The 15,146-nt window shown below is 35.9% G+C and overlaps 3 protein-coding genes across 3 annotated transcripts; all 3 read right to left on the bottom strand.

The window, feature by feature from the left end:
• On the bottom strand, positions 1-583 carry B0P05DRAFT_587733 (uncharacterized protein; the record flags this gene model as incomplete). The annotated part of the gene is made up of 4 exons (XM_051582613.1): positions 1-154; positions 204-279; positions 308-423; positions 471-583. 4 exons carry the CDS (start codon positions 581-583, stop codon positions 1-3), a joined length of 459 nt encoding a protein of 152 aa, XP_051434169.1.
• A 357-nt stretch (positions 584-940) lies between these two features.
• On the bottom strand, positions 941-1,521 carry B0P05DRAFT_587732 (uncharacterized protein; the record flags this gene model as incomplete). The annotated part of the gene is made up of 4 exons (XM_051582612.1): positions 941-1,094; positions 1,144-1,219; positions 1,270-1,361; positions 1,409-1,521. The coding sequence occupies 4 exons, from the start codon at positions 1,519-1,521 to the stop codon at positions 941-943; spliced, it is 435 nt and encodes a 144-aa protein (XP_051434168.1).
• A 7,920-nt stretch (positions 1,522-9,441) lies between these two features.
• On the bottom strand, positions 9,442-10,076 carry B0P05DRAFT_544239 (uncharacterized protein; the record flags this gene model as incomplete). Its single annotated transcript, XM_051578521.1, has 1 exon — positions 9,442-10,076. A coding segment is annotated over exon 1 (236 nt), but the record flags the coding sequence as incomplete, so codon positions are not given.
• Positions 10,077-15,146: the final 5,070 nt, after the last annotated feature.

Here is a 15,146-nt window from a genome sequence, read left to right as displayed (position 1 = left end):
TTAAACAGAAACAAGAAGACTCAAAGAAGGAAACGCACACCATGAAGACCTGTTGAAGCCTTGAACAAACACCTTGGAAGGCCAAAGAGAACCAGAGCTAGGAAAACCAGTCTTGAAAGTCCAGTGATACTTGTACAAAAGACCTTGCAGATACCTAGAAAGCCAATGTAAGTAGAGTAAACCTTCGCCATCTAGAAACTTACGGACTAAGATAGAGCATTATCAAAGAGAGACAGTTTTGAGGTATCGGTATGTCTTGATGGATAGCCTTGAAGGCGCCTAGGGAACCAACTTGAGTAGAACAAACCTTGTGATCGTGGAACTTGCTGACCACAACCAAGCACAGCCAAGCATAACCAAGCGCAACCAAGAAGAGACGATCGAGAGCCAGCAGTAAACATGGATAGATAGCCTTGCAGATACCTACAGAATACGGTGAGTAGTGCAAACCTTGTTGCTTTGGAACTCACTGACCAAAGTAGAGCACAACCGTAGAGGGAAAGTCTTGAATCAGCAGTACGCCTTGCTTGATCACCTTGTAGAAACCTAGAAAAGCCAACTTGAGTAGAACAACCTTTGTCATCTTGAAACTAACCGACCAAAAGAAGCACAGCCATGCAGAGAGTGTAGGAGAGAGTCTTGAACCTACTGTTTGTCTTGATGGATGACCTTTCAGCCACCTAAGAAACCAGCTTGAGTGGAACAAACCTTGAGAACTTGAAGCTCGCTAGCCTAAAGAAACACAGCCAGTGTACCTTGATGGATAGCCTTGTAGATACCTATGAGAAAAAAATCGTAAGTAGGGTATGCATTCTCATTTGAAACTTATCTATGGAAGGAGAGCATAACCACAGAGAAACACCAGTGTACTGTGGATTTGATTAGGATGATCAAGCCTAACCAAACCCTCTTCTTGCTTCAATAAGAGCTGATCAGACCCTTAAACAGAAACAAGAAGACTCAAAGAAGGAAACGCACACCATGAAGACCTGTTGAAGCCTTGAACAAACACCTTGGAAGGCCAAAGAGAACCAGAGCTAGGAAAACCAGTCTTGAAAGTCCAGTGATACTTGTACAAAAGACCTTGCAGATACCTAGAAAGCCAATGTAAGTAGAGTAAACCTTCGCCATCTAGAAACTTACGGACTAAGATAGAGCATTATCAAAGAGAGACAGTTTTGAGGTATCGGTATGTCTTGATGGATAGCCTTGAAGGCGCCTAGGGAACCACTTGAGTAGAACAACCTTGTGATCGTGGAACTTGCTGACCACAACCAAGCACAGCCAAGCATAACCAAGCGCAACCAAGAAGAGACGATCGAGAGCCAGCAGTAAACATGGATAGATAGCCTTGCAGATACCTACAGAATACGGTGAGTAGTGCAAACCTTGTTGCTTTGGAACTCACTGACCAAAGTAGAGCACAACCGTAGAGGGAAAGTCTTGAATCAGCAGTACGCCTTGCTTGATCACCTTGTAGAAACCTAGAAAAGCCAACTTGAGTAGAACAACCTTTGTCATCTTGAAACTAACCGACCAAAAGAAGCACAGCCATGCAGAGAGTGTAGGAGAGAGTCTTGAACCTACTGTTTGTCTTGATGGATGACCTTTCAGCCACCTAAGAAACCAGCTTGAGTGGAACAAACCTTGAGAACTTGAAGCTCGCTAGCCTAAAGAAACACAGCCAGTGTACCTTGATGGATACCTATGAGAAAAAAAATCGTAAGTAGGGTATGCATTCTCATTTGAAACTTATCTATGGAAGGAGAGCATAACCACAGAGAAACACCAGTGTACTGTGGATTTGATTAGGATGATCAAGCCTAACCAAACCCTCTTCTTGCTTCAATAAGAGCTGATCAGACTCTCAAACAGACAAGGCTGAAGAAAGCAGACGGCATTGCGAAGATCTGTTGAGTCCTTCAATGGATACCTTGAAACACTTGAAAGAACCAGAATTAAAGGGAGACAGTCTTGCACCAGTAACACACCATGATGACCAACCTTGGAGACGCCTTAGACACCACCATAAGTAGAGTATACTAGGGATCTTGAGCTTGCTAACCATAACAGGGTAGAACCAGGGAGAGAGTCAGTCTTGGACCAGTAACAGACCTTGATGACCAGCCTTGCAAACACCTAAACAAAAGGACTTTAGTGTATTATACTTTTAATACCATTGGAAGATACTTACTAGATATCCACTGAGCCATGAGAGCCATTCTTGATTGACCTTGAGACTTGCTGAGTAACCTTGGAGACACCTGAGAGAAAGCCTTGTCGATAGAGAAAGACCAGTTTCAGCCTAGAAAGTGACACCATGCCTTCTTTTTCCCTTTGTGTATACAAGTACCCCGAAGTACAAGTATTTGCAGTAGTTTGAAGATGGCTCGTCTTCTGTCTTTGTATGTATGAATGCTGCTGCGCATTCTTTTTTTCCCTTTGTAACAAGTCAAGGACGCATTCCGTTAAATAACAGGAACAACAGACCACCGGAACTTAATCCAAGCGGACCCTAGTCTTCCAAGTAGAACTGGATATCACTATCATTCAATTAAGAACAAAGTGATATACACAATACAACGGCACAAGTACCCCAAAGTACAAGTATTTGCAGTAGTTTGAACAAGCTGACCAGACTTGAACAAATGCATCTCTTTTTCTGAACAAGAGCTAACCACTCTCTTGAACAGAGTATCAGGCAACGGTAAACCCAATTTGAGACAAAAGATGGCTCTTCTGTCTTTGTATGCATGAATGCTACTGCGCATTCTTTTTTTCCCTTTGTGTATACAAGTACCCCGAAGTACAAGTATTTGCAGTAGTTTGAAGATAGCTCGTCTTCTATCTTTGTATGTATGAATGCTACTGCGCATTCTTTTTTTCCCTTTGTATGTACAAGTACCCCGAAGTACAAGTATTTGCAGTAGTTTGAACAAGCTGACCAGACTTGAACAAATGCATTCTTTTCTGAACAAGAGCTAACACTCTCTTGAACAGAATATCAGGCAACGCTAAACCCAATCTTGAGACAAAAGATGGCTAGTCTTCTGTCTTTGTATGCATGAATGCTACTAGGCGACATAGCATTCTTTTTTCCCTTTGTGTATACAAGTACCCCGAGTACAAGTATCTATGTATTGAGAATCAGTAAACCCAAAAACCTGATCTCTGCAGCCAATTAGTACGTACGTGTATAAACAATCGCTATTGTCCCAGCTTTTGGTTACACAGGTTTAGTACAACGTCATATCCAAACAGCGCCAAAAAAGCAAAACACTGAACAGATACAGCTACACGGCTGGAAGGTAGCACTCTTTTAGTTCCATAGGTTAGCTAGACAAGAGTTTGGTTACCCTGAGCAATATGGTCTTTATTTTGACAACAATGTAAAAATAAAAGACAAGGGTTTGAAAAAGAAAAAATTTTTTCTGGAAATAAAAATACCATATTCGAAGTCAGGTGGCTTAGCCAATCAATCTGTTGCCTTGGCACTTTAAGAGATTGGCCACTTTAAGAGATTGCCATTAAGAATGCATGAACAAATGGCCTTTGTGTTATTTTCTTATTAGATGCATTATAAAGTTGCTTGTTGTACACCAAATGATAGCAAGAAACTTAGGTTATGCATGCATTGGTAAGCAGATTGAGCTTCTAACAGGTATAAAGTTGCATATATGGATAGATAGAATCTATAAGAAAAATATAAAGGTGTTAAAAGTGATGAACAAATCTATCAAATTAAAAGCCTGACAAGTTCTATGAAAAAAGAAGAAAAAAAAGACGTCTTTTGCTTTGATTCTATGTTTGCAAAAGATTGGATGTTCCGCATTTACTCTGAAAATGAAAGTCCAATTAAATTAATTGGTCTTTCATTTTACAGAGAAAACGAAACATCCAGGTCCACTAAAGTAGTTCCCAACTTCAGATCTTTTAGATATAGTATAGTTTTTTTTTTTTTTTTTCAGTGGTAGGTGCTTTCACTGTTTCATTTGGAATGAGGAAGTTACTTAATTTCGAGAGCTGTGGTGACTGATGTTAGCGACATATCATCTGATTTGATGTTCTTCTTTTGTTTTTCCAAAGAATAATTCTTAATTACGCTTCCCCTTGAGTTGCATTTGGATAGCCCCGTTATGAAGCCTAATTTGACTTTTGCTTTACTATCAATCGTCGAGAAGGGACCAAGGATCATTTGAACAGCTCTTGGGCTAGTTTGTATCTTGCTCTGATTTTCAAGTTCTTTGATGTGCTTGTTAGTGCCACAGGACAAAGATAGAGATTTCAGTAACTTGTAGAAATATAGAACAGTAAATATAACAGAGCAATAGACAGCAAGTTATATGTAATGAGCACCAGATTTTAAGTCGTCCGACTATGTAATTTGTATAAATAAAAGAGATACAAAGATACAATATAATATAACGTACAATAATCAAATGTAATGCAAGATCAAAGTACCCAGTTAGACGAATGATATAATAACAGTCTAGTTTAAAGTAAAAGATAATACAAGTAAAGTACGATTGTAAGTTTAAGATGAAATTATGGATGTCTTTATTTAAATTGAATTGTTCTAGTATTTGTATCTATTCTAAGTGGTCATGTTGGACTTGCAAAAGTGCAATTATAACAGCCCAAATATAATAAATTCATGAATCACTGTAAAAGTGATACGATCATATTAAGCTATGCTGACTAAATGTAAAATGAGCAATATGTGCTAAAGTCTGATGTGATATAAAGTAATAATTGGGACTCAAAGTAAGTATTCTGTGACACAAGTAACTGTCAGAATTTAGAGTTGAATAATAAGGAACTCAAATTTGAGTAGAAAGATATGTGTAGAAAAATAGAGTATGAAATGGTAGGTTCTCTCAGCAGATATCAACCTTTTGTCCCCTTTTTTTTTTTTTTTTTTTTTTTTTTTTTTGGAAAGTAGCATTCAATTTTTGATTGTTCCTGAAACCCCCTTTCTTCCTTATATCTTTCAAAGCCGCGCATCGCAGAATAAATTACGAGTGATATCAACAATAATGAGCCAGAAAGATTGCTCACTGCAGCAGACGCGCTTGCACTTTTCAAAAGACTGCAAATCGAAGAGCAAACCAGGAAAGATGAAGAAAGACATGGTTCAAAATTGCCATTGTAAATATCAGAATATTCGGATAGCACGACAAATATGAGTTCAAAGAAGAGTTTATTAGACTTAAAAGATAGGTCGCCAAATACAAGAACGACAACTGGAACAAGTAATATCAAATCAACAAGGAACTTATTGTTAAACTTAAGAAGTGGAAGACAGATACTTGCCAAGTTATCACCATCATCTATAGGTACTCAGAAAATAGCAGAATAAATGCAATTTAGCATCCATCCTAACAAAGAACTTATTGCTTACCGACCATCAATCCAAGGTTTTTTCAGCTCCAAACGAAATCAACCAATACCTGTACCAGCAGACCATTAATTGAAAACATGGGATATTGACGTGGTCATTCAGTATATCAAGGTCAACTTGTGCAATAACCAAACCATCACACTCACAAATCTCCAGCAAAAGACAATTGTTCTACTACGCATCGCTACCAAGGCTAGGCCAAGATCAGACATAGGCAATATACAATACAGTATATGAGTTTTGTAGTAAACAAAAGAAAAAGCGACGAATTTTTCAGGGTCTATTTTCAGGGAAAAGTAAGCCAATGTCCTACGGATTTAAAATGTGGTAAACGTATGCATAGTGCACGGATCAACGGAAATACTTTTTGTGCTCAAGGTAAAAAAAAGAAGGAACAAAAAGACAATAGTTAGTTCATCTTTAGGCACCAGTAATCAGTACTTTCAGTTTGTGTGTAAAATAGCTTTCTTTCTTTTTCTTTCTTTCTTTTTTAACAGCTAAACTCTTCTTTGCTCTTTTGGTTATTGACATTTTCATATGAATAAGAAAGTTTGTTATTGTTTCAGGATGATCTTCTCATGGAAAGAAAAAAAGGAACTGGGAATGATTACAATTCAAAGTCCTCTATTACGAAATACATTCCGCATTGATTTATATGACAAGTAAACTTCCCTTATCTTCAAGGGCAAAGAATAACGAATTACTCAATAGAAACACACAGGATGAGCACATAGCAAAAGAGAAAGAAAATAAGCAAAAGGGGACGCTTTTCTGTTTATAGAACTGACAAGTAGGGCGTTCATCGCATGTTTTATTAAAAGACCTGTCTGGGCTATTAAAAATGAAGCACATTATACCTTATGATGGCATGCGATTTTTGCATCAAACTTACAATGTACGATTGTCATTTCAAAGATTAAACCCATAGCTTTTGAGATGTCGAAATGATTTATTTTCCCCAAATAGCAAATCTTTTGCTCCAGTCAAAAGCATAAATACTGATAACACTGTATTTGACGACCTCGTTTTAGAAGTTTCTGTCAATATAAATAAATTTAGATCAGTATTGATTGAGAAATCAAAGCTCAAATACTATTTATCGGCATGAAAAGTATGTATACTGTATATAGTAGGTGATCTATGTTTAATATACAACTCAAATTAAAATCTATCAGCATAGTTCAATTTGATAGCTCTTTGACCACTTAATTGAATGGCTCACGCAGGACTTAAATCGAACTATGTCGATAGAAAATTTAGAGAACGAAGCGCTTTTTATAATGCAATGGCCCACACTAAGTGTAGGAAACCTCCTACAAAAGCTTAATTAATATGATAATATAAAACATGACTTCAGAAGCATAGAGGTGGTTGGAAGCTTTAATAAGAGTCATCGCGTAGCAGCGCAATGAAAAAAAAGTATGAACAAATTAGTTTATCTATGGAGAGATCAGGACAGGAGGCATCGATCGTTGGGCTCGAGATAAGAACAGATTGGTGCAAGGAGCCATATGAGGCACTATTTGGCTATCAAATTAACTCTACCGGTACCGCCTAAAATGGTTTGAGAATTTCAGCTTTAGAGGTCGACTGTGAGTATAGGAACAAACAAAAAGGACAGGCATATATACTGCAGACCAAATGTTTTTTATGGGTCTATTCTTTACCTGTTTGGCCATCTATTGCCTGCCCATTGTCTACCATCATCATATTTATAATAAACTTATTGTAGAACTAGTACAAGCTCATCTAAGTCGATTTTTTCAACCAAACACATCAATAAGTGTTTTAGAACAAGAATTTCTAAGATTTCGAATAACAGGTATGCTTGTTACATTGCTCTTTTAATCCTCATAAAATTAACACTCATGCTCCAAAGAGTAGCCCATGCATAGTTTACTGATAATTTGGATTAAGTTGGAACAGTTCGTCCATTCAATATGTTCAAGTACAAGGAGCCCAAATCGTACCTGAACCAATAGCCATGGAACGACATGGGAACCAGTACAACTATTGCTCCTCCTTTGTGGCTAGATGCTTTGATTGCTGGGTTGCTTTCGTTTGTTGTTACTCTTGTTATTCGGAAATACATCTTTTGAGAGAAATAAACGAACATTGATACTCAAAATATACATCTTCATCAGCAGCTTTGCTCAGCTGAATTTAAGTGCAGTTTGAAATCAATTTACAAATTGTGCACACTGTAATTGTAGAAAAACGGCCTTTTCAGTGATATCGCTAGTAAAATGGTACCTCTTCTTACATTATTTGATGCACAAAATGTGCACGAGTAAGATTCACAATAGTACAAATACTTCTGAGGTCAAAGAGGGTATCTTTAAGCATCACTGTCTGTGGATGTCTTTTATCATGAGATTATGTAGTCCATTTAGGCATATCTAACCACCAGAGTTTGAGTTTTAGTTATAATATTTATTCAACTCATCTATCCTAGCATATGCATATATTTACAGCAGTTTCTCGTTATTGCGTTCTGCATATTGTTAATATTAAATACGATATTTATTAAAAAAGAGAGTACCGTTGTATTCATTCTAAAAAATAAATAGTGCCGATCTTTGATTTCACTTCATTTAGAAGTTATTCGCAGGAACAGCTGTGTGAAGGCAATCGAATTGCACTTCTATACCCTATCAAACTTCTGCAATTTGACAGTTTTGTCAGATCTCCAGAGACACTCCCGTTACAAAAACGAACAGTCATTGTCATTGCTAACTGGCGACAACATCTATACAATTCCTCATCGAAATGCCATAACATCTGACAAAAAAGCGTAGTCTTTAATTGTAACAAGCACACAGGATCCAGTGCATACACTTATATACATAAAGGGAAAACTTACCTCAAAAGCATCAAGTTAGAACACGGCATCAGAACACAACAATACAGAGCCACCACCAAAGAAACAAGAGAACAATATAACAAGCTAGCAACTCAACTAAGATTATGAAGGAGCAGTTGAAAGCCAAAAAAAAAAGTGTTTTATAATCTTATATGCCATCCGCTTTTTCTTTTTTCACACTCATCTCCTTTTTTTTCTTTCTATAAGTATCAGTTTATGTGAGAGGAAAGAAAGAGCATCTGATTCTATACTACAACAAAAGCTGTTTGTTTGCATAAACAATGCAATTGACACTGCACTTTTCAGTTTTTTAAACGTAAAAATATCCTTTTTCTCTCCTTTCTCTTCTATAACATGAGCTGATCATCTATGATTGAACTAAATGTTTCTCTCTTTATGTTTGATAATAATAATAATAATAAAACTCGTCTATGATATCAATTGATACAGAATTCATTCTGGGACAGAGGATTTAAACTATAATCATTCTCCGCTTTTTCTTTCATGTGAAGATAAAAATAACGCCAACAATGAAAAGAGCACAAAAAGGAGGCTTATTTCTCACACAAATCATAATTGATTATTATTGATTTTTGATGATTAAATATCTCTTTTCGTCTCTCTTTTACGTTTAGCATGAGCTTGAAAAGTATTACCATAAATCCATGCGCTTATTGCATGGAAAAATCATATCGAACCCGTGTGACAATTAGTAGCTTTTCCCTAAAAACTTTCTTTTGTAACAAAGCTCGTATTCATTGATGTAAACAGATCATAGACTGGTCCTAGGCGTTACTTTCGACTATCAGTTTAGTAATCAACATAATGTAAACAAACGATTTACTTTGTGATACAAGTAAGAACAAAGTATCCGTTATGTTCTCTTTAGAACGATATTTTCAGATAGTGATAAATGATAGATTCTATCTTGTCTGTGTGCCATAATACATTGTCAATAAGCATATAGACTTGTATAGTTTTTACATACTTGTGAGCAAATTGATCTTTGAAAGTTACACAAATCAACAAAGTTGTTTCTGCCATCATAATGAAGCCAATATAAACAAAAAGATCTCATCTCTAAAGCATGGGAACAAAGCAAGTGCAAATGATAAAAAGCGAGTTCAGAAAAAATCTTTTTTTTGGTCTTTCTTTCATCTTATTTTTCATTCTCAAGACTTAAATGCAAAACAAAAAAAAGGTATTATGTAGCATTAAATTTATGTAGCTAATATTGTTAGTCTCGGTCTCCACCTCTCTTCAAGTCAAGCAATACTATGGTGTCTCTTCTTTACAAATCAAAAGGCTGAGACTATTTGGCATACATTTCAATACTTGATTCATCTGATTCTCTTTTGTCTATCTGTCTTCTGGGTACTCTACAAGAACACACAAGCAAAAAAGAAAAAAAAAAAAAAGAACGTCCTTATTGACAAGAACCTTCTCTCTGATTTTATCTCTGTGAGTAACTGGCTGGTAGAAGGAAGACTGATGTCGCTTATTGAATCGCGTAAAACAAGGGTATCTGTTGTTGGCCAACTTCCGCGAACGTCTACTCCTGATAGGCAAAGTACCGAAAGAGGGAAACGCACTATGCATTGTCTTGAAGGATACATAGTAGACCTGTAGGGATTATTGGTAGAAGGGTTCACAAACATTACCTGTGCTTCCCTTTGTCAACACTGATAGGTTTGTTGTGAGGAAAGAGCCAACAGAACTAAGCTTTAGCAATAAGGCTTATCCTCTGAATTCTACCACAAAGTTGCTTGCGCTATATACGAATTTGCTCTCTTTACTGCTTACTGCTTACTGTCTACTGTCTACTGTCTACTGTCTACTGTATATCAACTGATATTTGATATCAAAAGCATAACTAATACCACAAAACTACTATTGTTACTTCACTGAACCAAGTCTCTTAATGCAACAAGTTAATAAACCTCTTCACAGTTCACAGCATACTAGAAATAGTTGTCTTGTAAACATTTTCAATAAATCTCAATCAACATAATCAATAGTTGCTATAAATTCAAGACATCACCATACGTTACCGGCGTACTTAGAGATAAAAGACTATAAAATTCATTTTTGAAAGAATCAAGCTAGCACTAGTCCACGATTTATGTCTTGTATCATAACAAGTGTTACATTTCTTATTTTTTTGTGATCACTTTTTCTGATAATAATAGCAAGAATAATAATAACATACAGTCAGAAACAGTGAAAAACAGTTGCGAATACATCCAAATGCTACAATACATGAGACAAAAGAGTATTTTTTTTGGGGGCATCAATCGCATTTCATGAGCTACTTTTTTCATTTGGATTGAGTACATTCTTAGACTAGAGACTCATGCTTTTGCTATAAGATTATTTTGTGTAAACCAATAGACACTGTAAATTAAGTAGACAGAGCTTTATATAAAAACAGACTTTTTATGCAAAATGATCAATTGACTACAAAAAGGCATAAATACATTCGCAAAGAAGACGAGATAGACAGTGCTTGCTTATTTGTAGATCAAGAATCCACAATCATTCATATCATCTTGATTAGTCCACAAGGTCCCCTAAGAAATAATGACCAACTGCTGTTTTTATACATTTGCTTCTTGGTTGTTGTAAACTGATCAAACTGTTATGATTCAGAAATATCATTACGTCTTTTTTTGGAGCATAAAGAAATGTCAAAGAGGTTTTTTTTTTCTTTTTTGAGAATATGAAATAAAAACAAGGCCAATCTACTTAGGAGCTAATAGCTGTTGCTTATACACAAAATGGAATACAAAAAAAATAAGCAGTAAATGTACGCCGATGTACGAGAGAGAGAGAAAAAAACGAGCCGTAAAACTATGAGCCAAATTCATTCATTAACACTTTAACATTTTTCTATAAGCAAACATTCTCTTTCTTTGATCTAGGCGGATCAAGTGTGCTCTCCATAGTATATTCTATTCAAAGAAATAATTCAATATCGCTTTGATTACTTGCTTAACAAAGTCTCCAGGACGAGAAATGCTTCAACAACATAAATGATAACAATCCATACAAATCCTGTTTTTTTATAGACATATAAAGGTAGCATAGAGCCTGTTTATGCTCATATAAATGCTTTAAATGGCCGAAAATCACTCTGATCCAAAGGATACTACTCACAAAGATTATCGAGCTGACAGCTACTTGGAGCTTCTTATTGACGCTACAAGACAAAAATGAAGCTGCCAACAAGCATAGACACTCAAAATGTGTGCCAAAGGCTCTAGTTCGCAATGAATGTACTTGTTTGCTAACTATACTATAGAGTTGAGGAGATATAGATGACAAACCCTGTAAACATTTTTGCCTGTTTACTCATTACTTTAACAGCAAGTTTATCGTGTTCTTTATACAGAAAGGCTCAAAAAACAAAGTTCTGCAGCTTTTATCACTACACCAAAGCCATAAAGCTGCGTCTTTATGCGGTGGGAGGAAGAACTGGAATCATTCTATTTCAATCTCCACATATAACCATCCTGTATGTCCTATGTCCACTTGCTCCCTCATTCATATTATAAAGTACCTATATTCTTACTTTTATATGCTTTGATAGCACTCAGATAGCACTCAGATAGCACTCAGATAGCACTCAGATAGCTCAAGATGTCTTTTGAAAGTTCATCTCCAACACATTCTATATGATATTTAGAGCAAAAACGCTCAAAACACAGCTAAGAAAGTCGACTTAATTTGAGCACTGTCTTCAGATCTGCATTCAAAGTTTGTTGCACACTGTAATTGGTTGAAAAGAGATTCATTTTAGTATATATCAAATATCAAATGAGCTCTTTTTTTTTGCGCCATTTGTTACGCATGGCATAGAAGAGAAAGGCATGCTACAATAATTGGCAGTCTTGAGATCGAAAAGGCAGCTTACGACACGATGAACAATGAATGGCATGTAAAAAGGAGATCAGGTATTTTAAATTCCGCTCTTCTTTTCTTTTTCTTACGTACAAATTGTTGCTCTCTGCTCTGCAGATCGCTTTTTTTTTTCTCTTTATTAGTACTTGTAATGACTGTCTGATCAAGTTGGTAGAAAGAATAAGAATAAGAACAAGAAGACGGAAACTCTAGCCACTAGACTTCAACTACACAAACTCGAAGCGTGGTGTTATAGTGTGTTAAAGACAGCGTGACAAGATCTAATCAAAGATGAGTCCTGATTGTAAAACAAGAAAGCCCACTACTGCTTACAACAAGAGATACAGAGGCTAAAATGAGAGGGTTGTATTGGTGCAAATCAGGAGCCACTACCCAAAAAAGAAGAAGAAGAAGAAGCTTTGATATTCACAACACAGCCATATAGTGAATCTGAGCAAGCTGATGAGGTTATCGAGCAGAAATCAGAATATCAGTAGAGTGAGGATTGTTGATTATTTACAGAGATTTTCTAAGCTTTGGTCTCCGAGTGCACAAGTGCTAGTATGGGGATAGGTAAGTGTGTCTTGTGTTCGAGTGGAGGCTGTTGCAGTCTTTATCCAAATACTTGCTAGTAGCTGAAGCGTGTGTGTGTGTGTATGTGCGTGTTTAGTCTTAAGCCTATATGTCCTATAGTGCGATATCAAAGATAAGCAGTATCATAAAATAGCCCTGTCATAAAGCTGTTAGATGCATACTTCTTTGCTTTGATTCGATTGTTTACTATCAAGCATGTTTCCTTTGAAAGTGAAGATTGTTAAAGAGCTGAGAGAATCTATAGATAAAAGTAAAATAAAATAAAATAAACAAAACTATACTTTCTCTTGTAGTATATTTATTGATGCTAGAAAAGCATTTCCTTATTATGGGCTGTTAGAATATATATATTGCTTGTGCGAGGAACTACAGACAAATCTTGGCTTTGCTGCTAAGACTACAAGCCTTTTATAAGACATGATGGGTTAGAATTGTTTTTCTCTTCTAGTCATGTAAACATGTCTTTTGGTCGTCACTGATGTGAGAAAACATTGTCTACGAATCAATAATCGCTCTGTCATTCCAAAGCAACCCTTGTCCTCTTTTATCTACAGCCAAAACTAAACTGCTGTTTAAAAGCAAAGCAACTATTGGCCTTATTGATTGAGCTTTGGTGAAGAGTTTCACAAGACAAGTCTTTTTTTTTTTCATCACTTTTAACACCTTTATATTTTTCTTATAGATTCTATCTATCCATATATGCACCTTTATACCTGTTAGAAGGCTCAATCTGCTTACCTATGCATGCATAACCCTAAGTTTCTTGCTATCATTTGGTGTACAACAAGCAACTTTATAATGCAACAAAAAAGACAAGACAAATAAAGATAGATATCAAATGATAACTATAGGAGGGTTTTTACATATGAGTCTAAACTTGATTGATTATTGATAATAATCATGGGATTTATAAAAAAATGATTTAAAGAATGATGTTAAGAATGAATAAGTATGATCTATAACTACGAGAAATGATAAGATATAATATTAGAGTTAAGTTGGTAGATGTCAATTATGCATATAATTTAAGGAAGGACAACTATGACAGTTATGAGTAAGGGTTAAGGAGGTAATTACGATATCACGGTGGGAAAGCTACAAACGGGTCATGTCATTTTTGACAACCTATCAAGGATTCACAAGGTCTAGCAATAAAAATGAACAAATAAATGAATCTGAAACCAGAACTTTAAGATCTGTGCAATTTATCCCAGTTGCATAATTTGTATGAGCTGTGTTACCAGATCCAGCCAGCAACTAGCCTTTCTCCATTGAGAAATAGGCAGATCTAGTGGTTTGTTTGCAGCGAGCCATCAACTACAAACTACTAGTTGCTGACCAGATCAATCGAAAAAAGCAAGAGTGTATGGCCTTTTAGTGCAGAAGCTGCCCAATGTGATTAAGTGAAGTTTGCTTTTCATCAACGAGTTAAGTGTAGTAAATTATCCAGAATTAAAGTTGAGATCCTCTAACTTAAGGAATACTAATTGACTGAATACTGAAATGTTACAAAAAAGTCTGAATTTGAAAGTACCCAAAGTCGGATAAATTTTATTGGCTGTTTTTTAGAAAAAATTACATTTTGCATTTATTTTTACGTATAGTTCTTCCAGAAATTGTTGTCGCGCCGATTGATTTTTTTTTGCCATAATTTTCAGTGCATTACTTCTTGGAACACTGTATTTTCTTTTCTAAACCGAGAGCATTACAATGCAGTTATTGTCTGTGAAAAAATATGAATTTCAGAAAAATACGCGGATCTCAATGCTAACTGAAAGATTGCCGTTTAGTTGTCGTTTGGTAACTCAATGGAACATGATTTCCCACTCGCTTTGAGTACTTTGGCTTGATGGACAATAATTTTAACGTCATACTTAGTGACGTCTAATATTAATTACTGTCCATATTATTCCTACAATGCCAATGACTTGAAGCATGCGTGTTCGACGGATCAGGAACTAAGATAGGAACACCGCTCTGCTTAATCCTCTAAACTTGAAGTCTCACTGACAATAACTCTTCAGTTATCGATCTGATTTAATATTGTCATTGTTTTGGCTTTCATTAGATTCTTCAGTTAATCTGTCGGTGGTATGATTAATATTGTCATTGTTTGGCTTTCACGATAAGTAGACCAATATTGAGGAGCATTTTCCTAGAACCGCAAGTATCGAGGAACTTTGGAAGATGCTCCCGGTCTCTTTCCTCTAAAGAATCCAGGTTGACAATAATCTTCGAAACGGTTTGAAAAATTATAGTGAAATTACAAAAAAAACTCTGGTAACAATATAATGTTTAACTATTTTTTTCTAGTTGTTCAGTATCTGCAATTCTGTAGTGACAAGTTAGTTTCCTTCTCGCCTTTGCATAGCAATATCTTTTGTATTT

Source organism: Gilbertella persicaria, assembly GCF_025201335.1.
Source record: "Gilbertella persicaria strain CBS 190.32 chromosome Unknown B0P05scaffold_23, whole genome shotgun sequence".
NCBI lineage: Eukaryota > Fungi > Mucoromycota > Mucoromycetes > Mucorales > Choanephoraceae > Gilbertella > Gilbertella persicaria.
The sequence above is the reverse complement of the archived record's forward strand: the minus strand, read 5'-3'. Positions and strand labels throughout refer to the sequence as shown.